Consider the following 14,606-nt stretch of genomic DNA (forward strand, 5'->3'; position numbering starts at 1 on the left):
TGAAGTTATAACGAATATTCGTTAGCTTTGAATATTTGTATATGCTTCTGCAGCAAAAGAAAAATGCAGCATTTTGCAGGGTGCTTGGGTTTGATTCCCACTACTTTGCACACAGGGAACATTAAAAACCACATTGCTTGAAGAGCAGACTTGTAGATATCATCGGACCTGAGAGAGATGTGACTCAGACCTCAGAGCTTTTTTCGGAGCTGGGGATCGAACCCAGGGCCTTGCGCTTCCTAGGCAAGCGCTCTACCACTGAGCCAAATCCCCAACCCCAAGCCCATTCTTTATATGGGCATCTGTGCCTGATGTAGGCCCCTCGGTCACTCCACTGTTCATTTTTCAGACTGAGTAACTGACTCCTGTGAAGTCTGCAGCTTTAGTTTGAAGGGCGTTGGAGTTCTTCACTGCTGAAGCACACACAGGGTCAGGAAACCCTCCCTCCCCCCAATCTTAGGAAGGCCAGAGGCATGGCTCAGGGGGTGAAGTGTTTGCTGAGCAAACCTGAGGACCAGAGTTCAGATGCACAGCACCTGCGTAAATACGGGCGGGGGAGGGGAGGGGGGACTGAGTTCCGTAGAGCAAGCTGGCCAGTTGGAGTAGCCGGATTGGCGAACTCCAGGCTGACGTGCATGAGACTCTACCTCAATATATAAGATGTGGTGCACAGGAAGAAAAGACGACAGACAGACACTGGGAGGGTCAAAGACAAAATATTCTCTAAAGTCTGCCCCTCCCCCAGCAGCCTGCATCCTCCAGTTAGGGTCCATTTCCTCACACGTCTAGCATTTCTCAAGTTAGTACCATCAGATGGGGACCAGACCTTGGACGTTTTATATTCAAACTTTAACCAAGGTATCTTTTAATTTTCCTTAAACAGATGAAGACCTCAGAGGGCCGCCACCCAGTGAGCTCCCAATACCGGATGCACTCATACTACGGGCCTCCCTCCTACCTGGGTCAGAGCATGTCCCAGATCTTTACCTTTGAGGAAGGCCCCTCCTACTCAGAAGCCAAAGCAAGTGGTAAGTTCTGTGGTGGGAATCTGGGATTGGTACCCAGCCGGGAGCGAGCAGTGACTCTCTGTGGGCTTGGCTCACAGGAGCTTTGGGGGGATTGCTTTTTTAATTCTTTGAGACTGGCATACAACTCTTTCCACCTTCATATCTACCCAACGTCTTCCTCCCTCTCCCTCTTCCCCTGTCCTGTGGAGTACAGTTTATGCTATGACTTGCCCTGGAGTGTGGTTAATAAACTTGGTATCACATTTTTAATGAAAGCTTACTTTCCTTCTCCAAGCAACAATCAAATACCAACGGCTTCTTAGCCTTGCACTCAACCCGCCTTCTTCCATGCTGGGATTTTGCTGGCTTGAGCACGCACAGGTCTTGTACCTGCTGTCAAAATTGCTGATCAGTCATATATGGAAGTGCCCTGTTACATCTGGAAAGTACTCTTTTCCCTAACGTCGCCCTCCTCCTCTGGCTCTTAAACTCTTCCACATAGACCCCTGAGCCTCAACGAGAAGGGATGTGACATAAATGTCTTATATGGGATTGAACACTGAAATCTCTCACTCTTTGCATGGTGACCAGCGGTGGGTCTCTGAAGTAATTACCATCTATTCCAAAAAAAGAAGCTTGTCTGGTGAGGGTTGAGAGGGTTGCAGCACAGCAGTAAGTCATTAGGAGTTGCTTCAGTACTGTTTTCATTTAATAGAATAAGAGTAATAGGTGGTCCTCTACAGTCTATCTGGCCATAAGTTCTTGGTAGTCATAGTATGGGTCCTGTCAAGGACCCATAGTATGGGCACAGTGTCAAGTAGGGGTCCTGTTTTGTGGTGTGTGTCTTAAATCCGATCAGAAAGTGATTGGTTACTCCCTTAGTACCTGTACCACTATTGCACTGATTGGGGCTGTCTTACTATGCAGGCTATTAGTGTAGTTCCGTCTAGTGTCTATAGCCAGATGAAATTGATCACTTTTCTCCTCAGGTAGCATATGTAGCACCCTGGGCAGTGTATTCTGTATAGAAAACAGATGAACATCCTATAAAGAATTCAACTATGAATTGGTTTTACTGTATTTCATTCTTTTTTGTGGATTCATTCCTCTCATCTGGGCTGATAGCGCACTCCCCAGGAGCCAAAAACCACCTAACGAAAACCCTGGTACCAGACATGAAATTTTGAGTTGTTTTGTTCTCAACACAATTTTCTCCTTTCTGAATACTTGCAATAACAATAGACTTCTATTCCTAAAAATGCTATTTTCTTCTATTTTTTTAATTATGAAAATTCTTGTGCACGATTTGCCTGCGTGTATGTATATGCACCGCCCGTGTGCCTAATGCTGGAAGAGGCAAGGAGGGCATTAGATCCCTTGGAATTGGCGTTATGGGTGGTTTTGAGCTACCGTGTAGATTCTGGAAGTCAAACCTGGATCCTCTGGAAGGGCTCTTAGCTGATGAGCCACCTCTCTAGTCCCCCAAATGTTATTTTCTTGAGGAACAGTGTGAAACGCAAGGCACATTTTTCCTATTGTTGGGGATCGAACTCCAGGGAGCCTTGCAGATACTGAGCAAAGGTTATGGGAAGATACCTCAGTAGCCAGGGACACCGAAGTGAATTTCTGTATGTGAGATAGTTATTTCCCAAAGAGTCTTAGTTTAAAAATGAAAGTGCATTCGTCTTTTAGGGAGGGATAAAAATAACGCAGTAAAACACTTTTTAATACAGTAGACCTGGGCTTCTGCAGTAGCAATGCAGATAACTCTGATATGGCTGAAATAAAAAACGACCGTTCAATGACCTGAAACAGTTTAAAATACAGAGTTCCTCAGCTTCAGTTTTAACCATGCTCCCACCACAGTTATGCTAAGTGGATGGGCAGGTCTCTCTGAGCTGTGTTTCCAGAGTCCCTCTTTAACTTATTTATTCTTGAGCCTCATCCTTTGATCAGAAGCTAAGTGTCGATCAGGGCAGCCGTGACTGTCACACAAGAGATTGATGTAAATCAGTGCTATTCAGCCTTCCTAACGCTGAGACCCTCTGTACAGTTCCTCATGTTGTGGTGACCCCCCACAACCATAACATTTTTTATTGTAACTTTATAACTATAATTTTGCTACTGTTGTGAATTATAATGTAAAGACCTATGATCTTTTAAGTGACCTCCTAAAGGGTTGAGACCCAAGGTTGAGAACTGTGGATATAGACATGGGTTATACCTTGTACTAAATAGGAGATATTAATTCTCTAAATAATGGGACTCTAGAGGAAGAATTTCTGTTTTCACTTTTTTAATTTATAATGTGTTTGGTGCATGGTGGAGGGAGAAGGCTATGAAGTGGGTGTGGAGGTCAGGGGGCTTTGTGGTGTTGGTTCTCTTCTTTGGCTTGTGCATGGCTTCCAGGGATTGAGCTCAGCTCAGCAGCCAATGTCAAGGTAAGGAGCTGCAACGTCTCCTGGGGAGCTGTGGCCTAAGCCTGACCTCACTTAGGACATAGGAGGGATACTCAGGCACTGAGCAGTGAGTTTTGCCATGAGGGAAGGATGCAGTACTGTGGTCACCACAAGGAGGAGATCAGGGAAGTGATCACCTTCTCTGCTGGTGAGAGAGATGCAGTTTGAGAGACACCACTGCTCCCATGGTAGGTAAGTGTATTATTAGGGTTCTCAAGAGAAAGAGAACAGTGAATATATACTAAAAGGGATTATTAGATTGGCTTGCACAGTATGGTCTGGGTCATCCAGTAATGGTTATCTTCATGCTTGAAGAGGCTGGGAACCCGTCGCTGCTTAGTCTGTGAGGCTGGAGGAATGACTCAGCAGTTTGGTCTGGGGCTGAAACCCTGGAGGATTCCTGGAGCCACTGGTCTTCAGTCCATGCCAGAAGTCCAAAGGAATGCTCAGTGTTAACACAGGTCGGCAGTGTAGTCATGGTGACTATAGGATAGATGCTGTAGATGCACTCGCTAGCAAGAGGGGAAGGCAGACAGGCAAAAAGCAGCAGCTTTTCTCTCAGACGTCCTTATCTCTGGGGAGGATGGACCCTCCTCAGTCAGCTCTTCTGGGAAATACTTACAGAGCCATCTGGAGGTGTGCCTTTTAGTTGTTCCGAGATCCAGCCAAGATTGACCACCCAGCAGGACCCAGGAACCCAGGCAAGTGTCCTCCAGAGTGGCAGCTGGGGTTCTGCAGGTGTTTTGCCTACTGGCTCAAGAAGAGGGATAGAGAAAGGAGTCGAGAATAAGGAGAGACCATTACAACTACTTGACAGAGCATCTAGATGTCTAGCGAGCTTGATGTCAAAACCGGAGCTTGTCCTTTCTGTCTTTCCTTGTTACAGTAATTCATTTGCACCTTATAATTTGGAAGCATCTGAAGCTGGACAGTGGGAGTGTCGTGTATGTCACAGAACTGTCTCTGGGTTCTGAGTCATGCTTTCCAGTTCTGAGGAGGAACCTCGTATCCATGAAATGGTTATGTAGTCTCCCTTTCCTAAGCCCATGGTAACCACTCCAGAGTGCCCCGTGCAGATGGAGTAGGTGACACATGGTGTTCACTGTCTGGTTCTTTTCCTTAACCTCTTGTTCCCGTGGTTCATTCACACTTTAGCATGAATCAGGACTTCGTTCATTTTTACGGCTGAATAATATTCCGTGGTTTGAACATACTGTACTTTGCTCATTTATCTTTAATGGACATTTAGATTACTGCCATCCTTTGACTCTTGTGAATCGATAGTGCTGGCAAATACTCACACAAAGCCTATTTGGTTACCTGTTCTCAGTTCTTCTAGACACATATCTAGAAGAATGTCAGCTTTTGTTATTATAACAAAATGACTGAATTTAATAGTCTTCAAAGAATGAAAGTTTGTTTTGACTCACATTTTTGGAGACCCCTTCTATCATTGAGTGGCCCATTCCTTTGCTTTCTGGGGGTGGGAGGTACAGGGCAAAAGTACACAGTGGAGTAAAACCACTGACATCATCAGCCAGGAGACATCATCAGCCAGGTTACAGAACGGAACAGGAAGAGGCTAGAGTCCCGCTGCTTTCTTCAAGCGTGTGTTTCAGTGACACCCAAGTGCCTCCCACTGGGAATTGAACCTAAGGTCTGACACATACTAGGCAAGAAGTGTACCATTGAGCTGTACCCCCAGCCCTCTTTTATCTGTTTTGCTTTGAGGTTTTGACAGGTAGCACAGGCTGACCTTGTGTAGTTTGAATATGCTTGGCCCAGAGAGTGGCACTCTTAGGAGGCATGGCCTTGTTAGAGTGGGTGTGGCCTCGTTGGAGGAAGTGTGTCACTGTGGGGGTGGGCTTGGAGACCCTCCTCCTAACCACATGTGAGCCAGTCTTCTCCTGTGTGCCTTCGAACAAGATAAAGAACTCTCAGCTCCTCCTAAGCCATGCCTCCCTGGATGCTGCCATGCTCCCAGTTTGATGATAATGACTGAACCTCTGAACCTGTAAGCCAGCTCCAATTAAATGTTGTGCTTTAAGAGTTTCCTTCGTCATGGTGCTTCTTCACAGCAGTGAAACCCTAACCAAGACCGGCTTTGAACCCAGTGAGTAGTCAGTCAGGCTTTGAGGGTGCCATCTTCTCACCTCCTTAGATTACAGAGCTGTGCTGCGAGGCTCTGCAACTTCTTAGGTTCTGCCACCTCATAGTGCCACTCTGGAGACCAGGCCTTTAGTTAGGTCTGTCCTAACCATCCAGGGTGGAAATACTGGGACCGGTGGGAGTTTTCTGTTTATTTTTTGGGGTCACATTAAGCTGGTCTTACAGTGGCTGCCCCATCTTATATTCCCACCAATATATGAAGGCTCCCGTTTCCCCGGATCCTAACCAACGCTAACTTGTTTTCCAGTTTTCTCAATTATGGTGCTCACAATTCATCTTTATTATACTATAAAAGTATCTAGTCAACGTAGATTAGAAACTTCAGGTAAATAAAGTGTTGGCCCTTCCCCACGTGTTGTTTGGAAATCACTGAATTGCCCGAGTGGAAGGCGAGCGTGCAGAGTGTGGCCAGGTCGTACAGCACATGGAGGGTGATTGGGAAGCAGCTGTGGGAACACCCAGGAGACGACACCCATGTTGGAAGGGATGACACGGAGGAGCCACAGCAGTGCCTCTGTCTGACGAGGTGTACATGTGGCGACTGTGGGAAAAGAAGTTTCGGGTAGTCTTAAAGGTCTGTGTATCCAGAAATGAGGTCACCCTGGACTGCAGGAGGATTTCTGGCCATTAGATAAAAACAAACAAACAAACAAACAAACCAACCAGCATTCCACAGGAACTTGGGAAAGCAGTTCCTTGTCTGCCAAAAGTAGTCATCTCCCTAGCCCCGCAGAAGAGTCGCATTGGCTACCTGTGTCTTCTATCAGCTTATCAGAGCCCATGCTAGCTCTAGGCTCACAAGTACTCAGTTATCCATTTCAAGATCAGGCTAGCCCCCTGGCCCTTCCACCTCCCCCCCACCCTAAACTCCCTTCAGCTCACAGACTTCCCTCCCCCACCTACCTGTTCTCTTTATAACCCAGCTATTCTCTCTCTTCCCCTCCCCTCTTCCTCACGTTCCCCCTTTCTCCCACTTCGTCTCTTGCTGTACTCCATTCTATCTCTTGCTGTGTTCACTGTTAGCTTTTGGTTCCTTGCGCACGTCCAGCCTGCTTCTCTGTCTCTCCGCTCTCATATCTATAGTAAAACCCACAGCCACACCGCGGGGCTGTCCTGCTGGCAGTTTCTTTGCTGCACTCCCCTGAATACAGGTGGTGTCTGTGAAGAGGCACTTTCCCCCCTGATGCTTTCTTAAGTGAAGGTTCTTAGATGGCAGATTAGCACCTGCAGCGAGCTTTAGATCACCCGGGGAAGACAAGCACACTTAGAAGATTTTGGTCTGCTTCTGTGATGATCTCAGTGTAGACAGGAGACGTAGTTAGTGCCCCGGGGTCCTGTGTGTTCACTGACACTGGGTGTCTTTCCTCTATACTGCCAGACTGCAGGCAGAATGGCCGTGCAGCCACCTGTGACGTGCTCAGTGTTCTGAGGTGGAGTGTCTCCGGGTAGCGGTACAGCCTCAGCAGCAGTCCGTTCCCAGGGTCTGGTCTCCTCTTCCTGCTGTGGAGGGTGAGGTCACATGGCTGTTGTGAGGTTTTGGCCGTGTCCAGTGTGAAGAAGCTCAGTTCTGCTATAGATGGTGTGGGTGGGTGCTCTGAGACGATTCGTGGGAAGCTGTGAGGCTAGTGGGGCCCAGTGTCAAGAAGTTCAATGAAGTGGTCACACAGAAAAAGGTGGCAGGTGTCACCACACCCAGTCCCCTGCTGCGAGTTAGTGCTGGTGTTGCTGGCAGTTCTTGCTTTAGGGGAGAATGTTCTGGAAATGAGTCAGTCTGGTCGAGACTACAGAAAGTGGGCCCAAGACTCTAAGGGCTGCTTTTGTCCTGTGGTTTCTGCCCTGAGCTGTGTGACCCAGTCCGTAGGAGAAAACACTGGTCCTTGCCCCTTCTTGACTTGAGAAAGTGGTGCTGGGTTTTAATCTCAGCACTCAGAAGGCAGATGCAGGCAGATACTGAGGCCAGCCTGGTCTACAGAGTGTGTTCCAATATAGCTAAGGTGCTACACAGAGAAACCCTGTCTCAGAAAACCAAAATAGAAAGGAGGAGAGGAGAGGAGGGGAGGGAGAGGAAGGGAAGGAGGGACAGATTGACAGACGGAGGGAGGGACAGAAGGAGGGAGGGACAGAGGGAGGGAGGCAAGCAAGAAGGCTTTGTTTCATGAGATTTAGAAGATGTCAGCCTTAATTTAAACTTGTCACTGTCGGAAGTGGAAGCGGCTTGTTTGCCTCATTTCAAAGAACAGAACTCGGGACTGATGACCTTACTTTCTTCACGTGCACTTTCATCATCAACTCTTGCTTTGAAGAGAGGTGACCGGAGCATTCTGTGGCACTACTGGTCCCAGAAGCTGGTGCCTAGAAGAGACTGGAGCGAGTGGGGAGAGCTAGTTTGGGTCCTCGCTCTGGCACAGCAGTGCAGTGCTCATATGATATCTCGGAGCTCATGGAGCTCCGGTTTCCTCAGCCGAGAAGTGGAAGTCAGTAACAGGAGCGTACCTGTTTTCCCATACAGATCCATCAAGCATAAAAGCAGGGAAATGAGGGGTTGGGGATTTAGCTCAGTGGTAGAGTGTTTGCCTAGCAAGCGCAAGGCCCTGGGTTTGGTCCCCAGCTCGAAAAAAAAAAAAAAAAAAGAAAAAAAAAAAAGCAGGAATGTCCACCCCTGACGCCCCGTCACATTCCTGTTGGCTCAGAGATCACCAGGTCTGCCTTCACACCTTTCTGTATCCGCAGGTGCTGAGCAGCGGGCTGTGCAAATCAAAGTATTGCTTTCATAAAGGAGGGCGTGGTTTTAGCCCAACAGGGGTCCTGATGGAACTGAGTATATGCAAATATGCATCTAATGTATTGGGGATTTCAAAATTAGTTTGACATTGTGGTCTGATGAATGAGGAGGATACCATAGGCATTGAAGCACTTAAAAATGGTAGTCATTTTAATTTGGGAATAACGTACATTGGCCTTTCTCAGTGAGTAAAAACTAGGCCCAGGAAGAGGCTGTGCGGGGATCAGCAACTCCCAGAGACTGTAAAGAGCAGCACAGACTCACTGATGTGCTCTGATGACAAGCAGAGCTGTTTTTATTCCGGTTCCTTTTCTTTCTCCATGAAATGCAGACCGTGCAAAGGCGATCTGGATAAGATTGAGAGCTGTCCTCCCCCCAGCATATCCTCTGTGTAAAATCCTGATGTTTAACAAAGCCACCACCAGGCTGTCATCCAGTAATGGCCGGTGCTTCTCAGGGACCTGCCTCAGAGGTCAGACTCTGTCCTGTAAGGCGTGGGATCAGTCATCTCGACAGTGAGCAGGAGCTGCCAGGGTGTTTTCTCATGAAGGGAGCGGGGGTGGGCTTCCAGGACGCTCCTTGTTCTCCTGAATGGATAAGAAGCCCACTCTCAGAGGATTTCAACTCTTGTCTCACCAACTTAAGGTGCTCAGTGAAACGTTTAGGTCCTTGTACGTATAGTGTACGGCCGCTAGGCTGCACACACCCTTGACTATTTCGTAGAACCTTGCCTTTGGGACACTTAACTTTCTTTCCACACTTAATTCTTTTCATGAGCCTGGCTTTGGTTAAGAATGGAGCCCTGCAGGAGACTCAGATGAGGCTTTACCAATCCCACTTCCCAGATGGGAGCTGGCAGGATTCTATGACTTCCTCCAAGCCTTTTCACTTGGAAGACCCAACATTCACTCTCACCTTGGAAACACTTTGCCTGGCTGTTCTGTTTTTCCTTCCTCTTGTTTCTTCTTGCTCTTGTGTTCCCCTTACAGAAACGCCCGTCACTTCTGCAGTGTCTGTAAGACAGTGCCCTGTACAACTTATTGGTATAGCAACTTACTGGTAGAGCTTCTTCCGTTATTACTATTACCACTGTGTGGCAGATGAGGGCACACAAGGCATAGCAACAGTGGCTGAGAGGCAGGGAAAGAGAGAGACTCTAGTTCCGGGCGTGGGCTGAGGCACCGGGGAAGGCATAGTCTTTCTGGAGCCTTCCCGGCCAGATGATCTGACACATCTGTGTTTGAAATATGTTCAGAGAGCTGATGGCTGTGGCGGGGCAGTACTCAGATGTGGCTACAGTGGTATTCCTCTTGCTGTTGTTGGTATAACATCAAAACACGGACCTGTAGCACAAGCCTCTTTCAGAGGTGACACGTCTAGAGGTTCCCCTCTGTCCCCCCCAGCACAAATCTTTAGTAAAAGCCTGAAAGCTACCAGCAGCTCAGGCTAGAGCAATCTTTTGACACACACCGTAAAGCTCCTTAGTTTTGTGTTTTGGCTTGAGTTTCCTTCTTATTTAACAAGAGCGAGTTGGGTATGGTTCATATTTGATGAGGGCAGGAATTGGAAGATTAGGTACCTATCTTAGAAAGTGTAAGTGATTAGAAATAGAAGCACCACACGCTGCTTCTTAAATGTTCTTTGATCCTAGGCTAAGAAGCAGCCAGTTTACTATTCTATAATAATACTGCTTATTTTTCACTTTAAGTTAACATGAACAACAGTAGTTCAGTTTCTTATTGCATCCACTTTTCCTGTGCGTGAATGTCTGTGTGTGCATGCCAGTTCATGGTGTATGTGGACAGTGTACGGTAGTTTCACCATGAGGGTCTCCAAAACAGGACTCAGCAAGTGTCTTCACTCACTGAGTAATTTTTTCGAAAGATACCATTTTTAACCCTTTGGTGGCTCGAGTGGGATAGCTTTCTGCATCCTCAGGTTTCTCCTGGAAGCTTTCAATTTAGGGGACAGCACCCCTCCAGTGTCTCCAAAGCTCCCAGCTCCGACCTCGACCTCACTCAAATGTGGCCATGGCTGCTAAAGTTAGAGCAGCCAGACGTTCACCGCCGAGACTTCCCCGTTTGAGTCTGATTTGAATCTGCTCGTGTCCATCCACAGTGAGGAGTCACTCAGGAGTTTATTCTACCTGCCCGGCTCTTTGGAGGCACGGCCCAGGCCAAGTACAACTTGAATAACCTTCAGGAGAGCTGCGCTGTCCTTCTGTCGGCTGCTGTCTTTGAAAATTGCCTGCAGAGTTAGTGAGCAGGAACAGTTAAGATTTACAAACAATGATGAAGCTTGTCATGCATCTTTCACCATTCATCACCCGGGTGCCGTGCCTGGGCGGTGAAGTGTTCTTCATAAAAACCAGCTCAGTGTGAAATACACCTCGCTGCAATGTTTACTGCTCTGAAGCTCGTCAGCGGCCCTTTATAGTAAATCCAGATTGCGATGTGACATTACAGTATATCATTGCCCGGCGCGGTGGGGTTTACACTGGGAATGAGTGCAGTGCACACCAGATGAGGTGTCCAGAGTGAGTTATGTTAGAATTTGGCTGTTATATGGGGATAGCTTTTGTTTTCCGAACACTGAAAGTTAGCTTTATAAGTATTTATATTTATATATAGGCATATACTTCCCATCCTGCACGTATACACAGGATATACACTATGTGCCCAGGTCAGCTTCCAAATGGGTTTCAGGTGTAAAGAACGGTGACTGGATTTTATGTACCATCCAAACCGCTGTTCATTGAGCTTGGTGTAGATGGAATCTTTGTAGGGGAACGAGGGTCAGTTCGTTGGAGAAATCAGTTTGATCTTTCTGTGTGTAGAACGGTCACGTTGACCATCTCCTCAGATACAAACAAGGATCCATTTTCTCTGGGGACTATTACTGTCCACTGTAATGTTCCCTTTAGTATGAGGGCTGGGAGAGGGTCCTACAGGCCGAGTCCCAGTTGTTGAACACTGTACTTGTGAATACCTGGAGAAGTCTCTGATGTCATTTCCTTATTTACTATTTTTTTAAGTGGGTATCAAAATCCTGGTGCTGCTTCTATTATCTTGAGAGACGATGCTTCCCAATAAGAGATTTATGTCGTTTTAGCGTTAAATCTGCGAAATAAAATACAGACTGAATTTATCGAGTGATCGGGTTTATTTACATTCTCCCTAAAGGCGCCAATATTAAAAATGAACTCCATAAAAAAATAATAATCAGAGATAACAGCAGCCCCTGAAGTCCCCTGATCACCGGCTTAACACATATATTTTCAAATTCTCTGTTTTGCACAGGAAGCTGCTAGAACTCTCTGTGGTCTTTACTTGTTTAGGTAAAGCCTGCTTGGAGTCCAGGTTGGACCCACTCACCCCTTAAAGTTTAAGGGGTTTAAGCAAAGCTCTCCTGGCCACACCTACCGCATTTTGGGGTTGTAAATACTGTTTGTAAAGTCTTTGTGCTCGAGACTGACTAACTGTCCATCTTCATGAAGAAGCCTCAGGGAAACCTCTGCGACATATGATGCTGGCCTGTGGGAGCATAGAGGAGCCCACAGCCTGCCCTGAGTTTCCTGTGGAGGGAGAGGCTGGCCCTAAATACTGAAGTATTAATGTCTTGCTAAGATGATTGGGCCAGGAGGTAGGACCACTTCCCAGGGATTTATCAGGGAAATGAACACCCAGTCAGTTTCTATTTCAAACAGCTAAAAAAAAAAAAAAAGTTAACTGTAGTCATTTTCTGAATGTTTTATTAGGCTAAAAAGTATTTGTGCAAATCTCCCTCTGGCTGCTAGTGCCTTCTGTACCCTCACTTGTCTGAACCACCCTAGGAGAGGCAAACTAATACCTTTGAGTTTGAAATTGGTTTTATCCCTGTAAAGATAGGCCAGGAGGTGACGCTAATGTAGCTTGGGTCAATTTCCTTATTGGGCCCAAGCCATTTCAGGGTTTTCTCTAAGAAGTTTCCGGATGGTAGCTCGTCCTCAAACATCTCAACTCTGTTGCCTCTGTCTGCTGCTGCTGCTGCTTAGGTGATTGTCAGGCTGGACCAGGAAGGCCAAGGGAATCTTGTTTCTCATCTTTTATGGGTTAGACATGGGTGCAGCAGCAAATGAAACCTCACCCATTCTCATTAGGAATTACGAGGGAAGGGTTGGGGGATTTGGCTCAGCGGTAAGCGCTTGCCTAAGCGGCGCAAGGCCCTGGGTTGGTCCCCAGCTCTGAAAAAAAAAAAAAAATGTCAACAAAGGAATTACGAGGGAAGCTTTTCTGCATCCGCTGGTTTTAACAGTTGCTCTAGTAGTTACCCAGCAGTGCCAGTCCCTCAGTGTCTCTTCTGTAATCCTCAGAAGAGTGGCTGCCTCACCTCAATAATTAGAAAAGTAAATTCAGGTCTGGTGGTGGTGGCAGCACATGCCTCTAGTCCCAGTATTTGGGAGGCAGAGACAGGATCTCTGTTGGAGGCCAGTCTGGTCTACAGAATGAGTTCTAGGACAGCCAGGAGCAAAAACCCTAATCTGGAGAGAGGAGAGGAAGAAGGGAAGAACGGAAAAATAAATTCAGTGAGCACCTACTGTGTGTCTGCATGTAAATTCAGTGAGCACCTTCTGTGTGTCTGAATGTAAATTCAGTGAGCACCTACTGTGTGTCTGCATGTAAATTCAGTGAGCACCTACTGTGTGTCTGCATGTAAATTCAGTGAGCACCTACTGTGTGTCTGCATGTAAATTCAGGGAGCACCTACTGTGTGTCTGCATGTAAATTCAGGGAGCACCTACTGCATGCCTGTATGCCTAGCATGTACCCTAGATAGAGGGCCGCAATGATCTTTGAATGCTAGTAGGACCTTAAGGACATGTCTCCCTTCCTGTGTGTACAACAGCATTGCCTCTGAGGGTGTGGGATTAAGTATAGTCTGTGCCTGTGGTCCTGCTTTTACTCCAGGCCTGGCCCGGTCTCCATGACCTCAGGACGGGTTTTCTTCTCTAGCTAGAGAAGCCAGGGTGCCAGCCACACTGAAGTGTGCCGACGTACTGCTTTCTCCAGGCTTTGATTCTGTTACCCTGTGTGGCTATCGAGGGGGCTGGGGCTTGATTTATTAGTTTGTTTATAAGAGCTTTACTGGGATATATTTCACATTCCATAAAGTTCACCCTTTTAAGCTATTCAATTCAGTGGTTTTTAATATATTGGCAAAGTTGTGCAACCATCGCCACTATCTAGTTCCAGAACATTCCCGCCATTCCAGAAAGAGTCCCCACAGCCATTAGCAAGCACACTCCATTTCCCTCCCCCTCCCCCTCCTGCCCATAATCATTTCCTTCCTTTTTCTTTTATTGTTGGGGAAGAAACTGAAGGCTCCTTGGTATGTTTGGCAAATGAAGTATCCCTAGGCTAAATCCCTAGCCTGGACATGTTATGTGTATGGAACATGATAATATTTGGTCTTATTCTTCTGACTTATATGTTTTCAGACCTGATCTGTAAGGTAGCATTTATTGAAGCTTCAGCTGTTTTTATGAGTAAGTAATACCCCAGTCTACGAAAGGGTTTTATTAAGTCCAAGACTGAGAACTATTGTAGGACCCAGCAAAACAATTAAACCAGAATTTTCTGATCACAGCTGTGTTTTTTCTCAAGTGAGTTTCCAGAGGCCACTTCTGGAGCACCTGGCTGTGTGCAGTGACCGGAGTCTGCTACGTGAAACAGGCGTGTGGGTGTATGGGCCCAGAGTCTGCTACGTGAAACAGGCGTGTGGGTGTATGGGCCCAGAGTCTGCTACGTGAAACAGGCGTGTGGGTGTATGGGCCCAGAGTCTGCTACGTGAAACAGGCGTGTGGGTGTATGGGCCCAGAGTCTGCTACGTGAAACAGGCGTGTGGTGTATGGGCCCAGAGTCTGCTACGTGAAACAGGCGTGTGGTGTATGGGCCGCAGGTGATCCAGGTTGTATTGTTTCTGTGGTCCGCTTGGGATGCCATAACCAAATGCCACAGATGGACGACTTTTGGCCAAGAAAACTAACTGGGTTAGTTTCTGGTTCAGTCTCTGTCATTGAGGTGTCTCTGTGTTCTCAGAGTCCTCCCCAAATTTGTGTGTGTGTGTGTGTGTGTGTGTGTGTGTGTGTGTGTGTGTGTGTGTGTGAGAGAGAGAGAGAGAGTGAGAGAGAGAGAGAGAGAGATCTGGTTT

The 14,606-nt window shown here is 47.1% G+C and overlaps 1 protein-coding gene across 1 annotated transcript in view; it reads left to right on the plus strand.

The window, feature by feature from the left end:
* The window catches only part of Dmrt1 (doublesex and mab-3 related transcription factor 1), a 96,601-nt gene that overhangs the window by 54,344 nt on the left and 27,651 nt on the right, over positions 1 to 14,606 (plus strand). Inside the window, exon 4 of the mRNA XM_032895456.1 lies at positions 884 to 1,028. Within this exon, the coding sequence (XP_032751347.1) occupies positions 884 to 1,028 (145 nt within the window). The remainder of the gene's footprint in view (positions 1 to 883; positions 1,029 to 14,606) is intronic.

Source organism: Rattus rattus, chromosome 2 (genome assembly GCF_011064425.1).
Source record: "Rattus rattus isolate New Zealand chromosome 2, Rrattus_CSIRO_v1, whole genome shotgun sequence".
In the NCBI taxonomy this organism is placed as follows: Eukaryota; Metazoa; Chordata; class Mammalia; order Rodentia; family Muridae; genus Rattus; species Rattus rattus.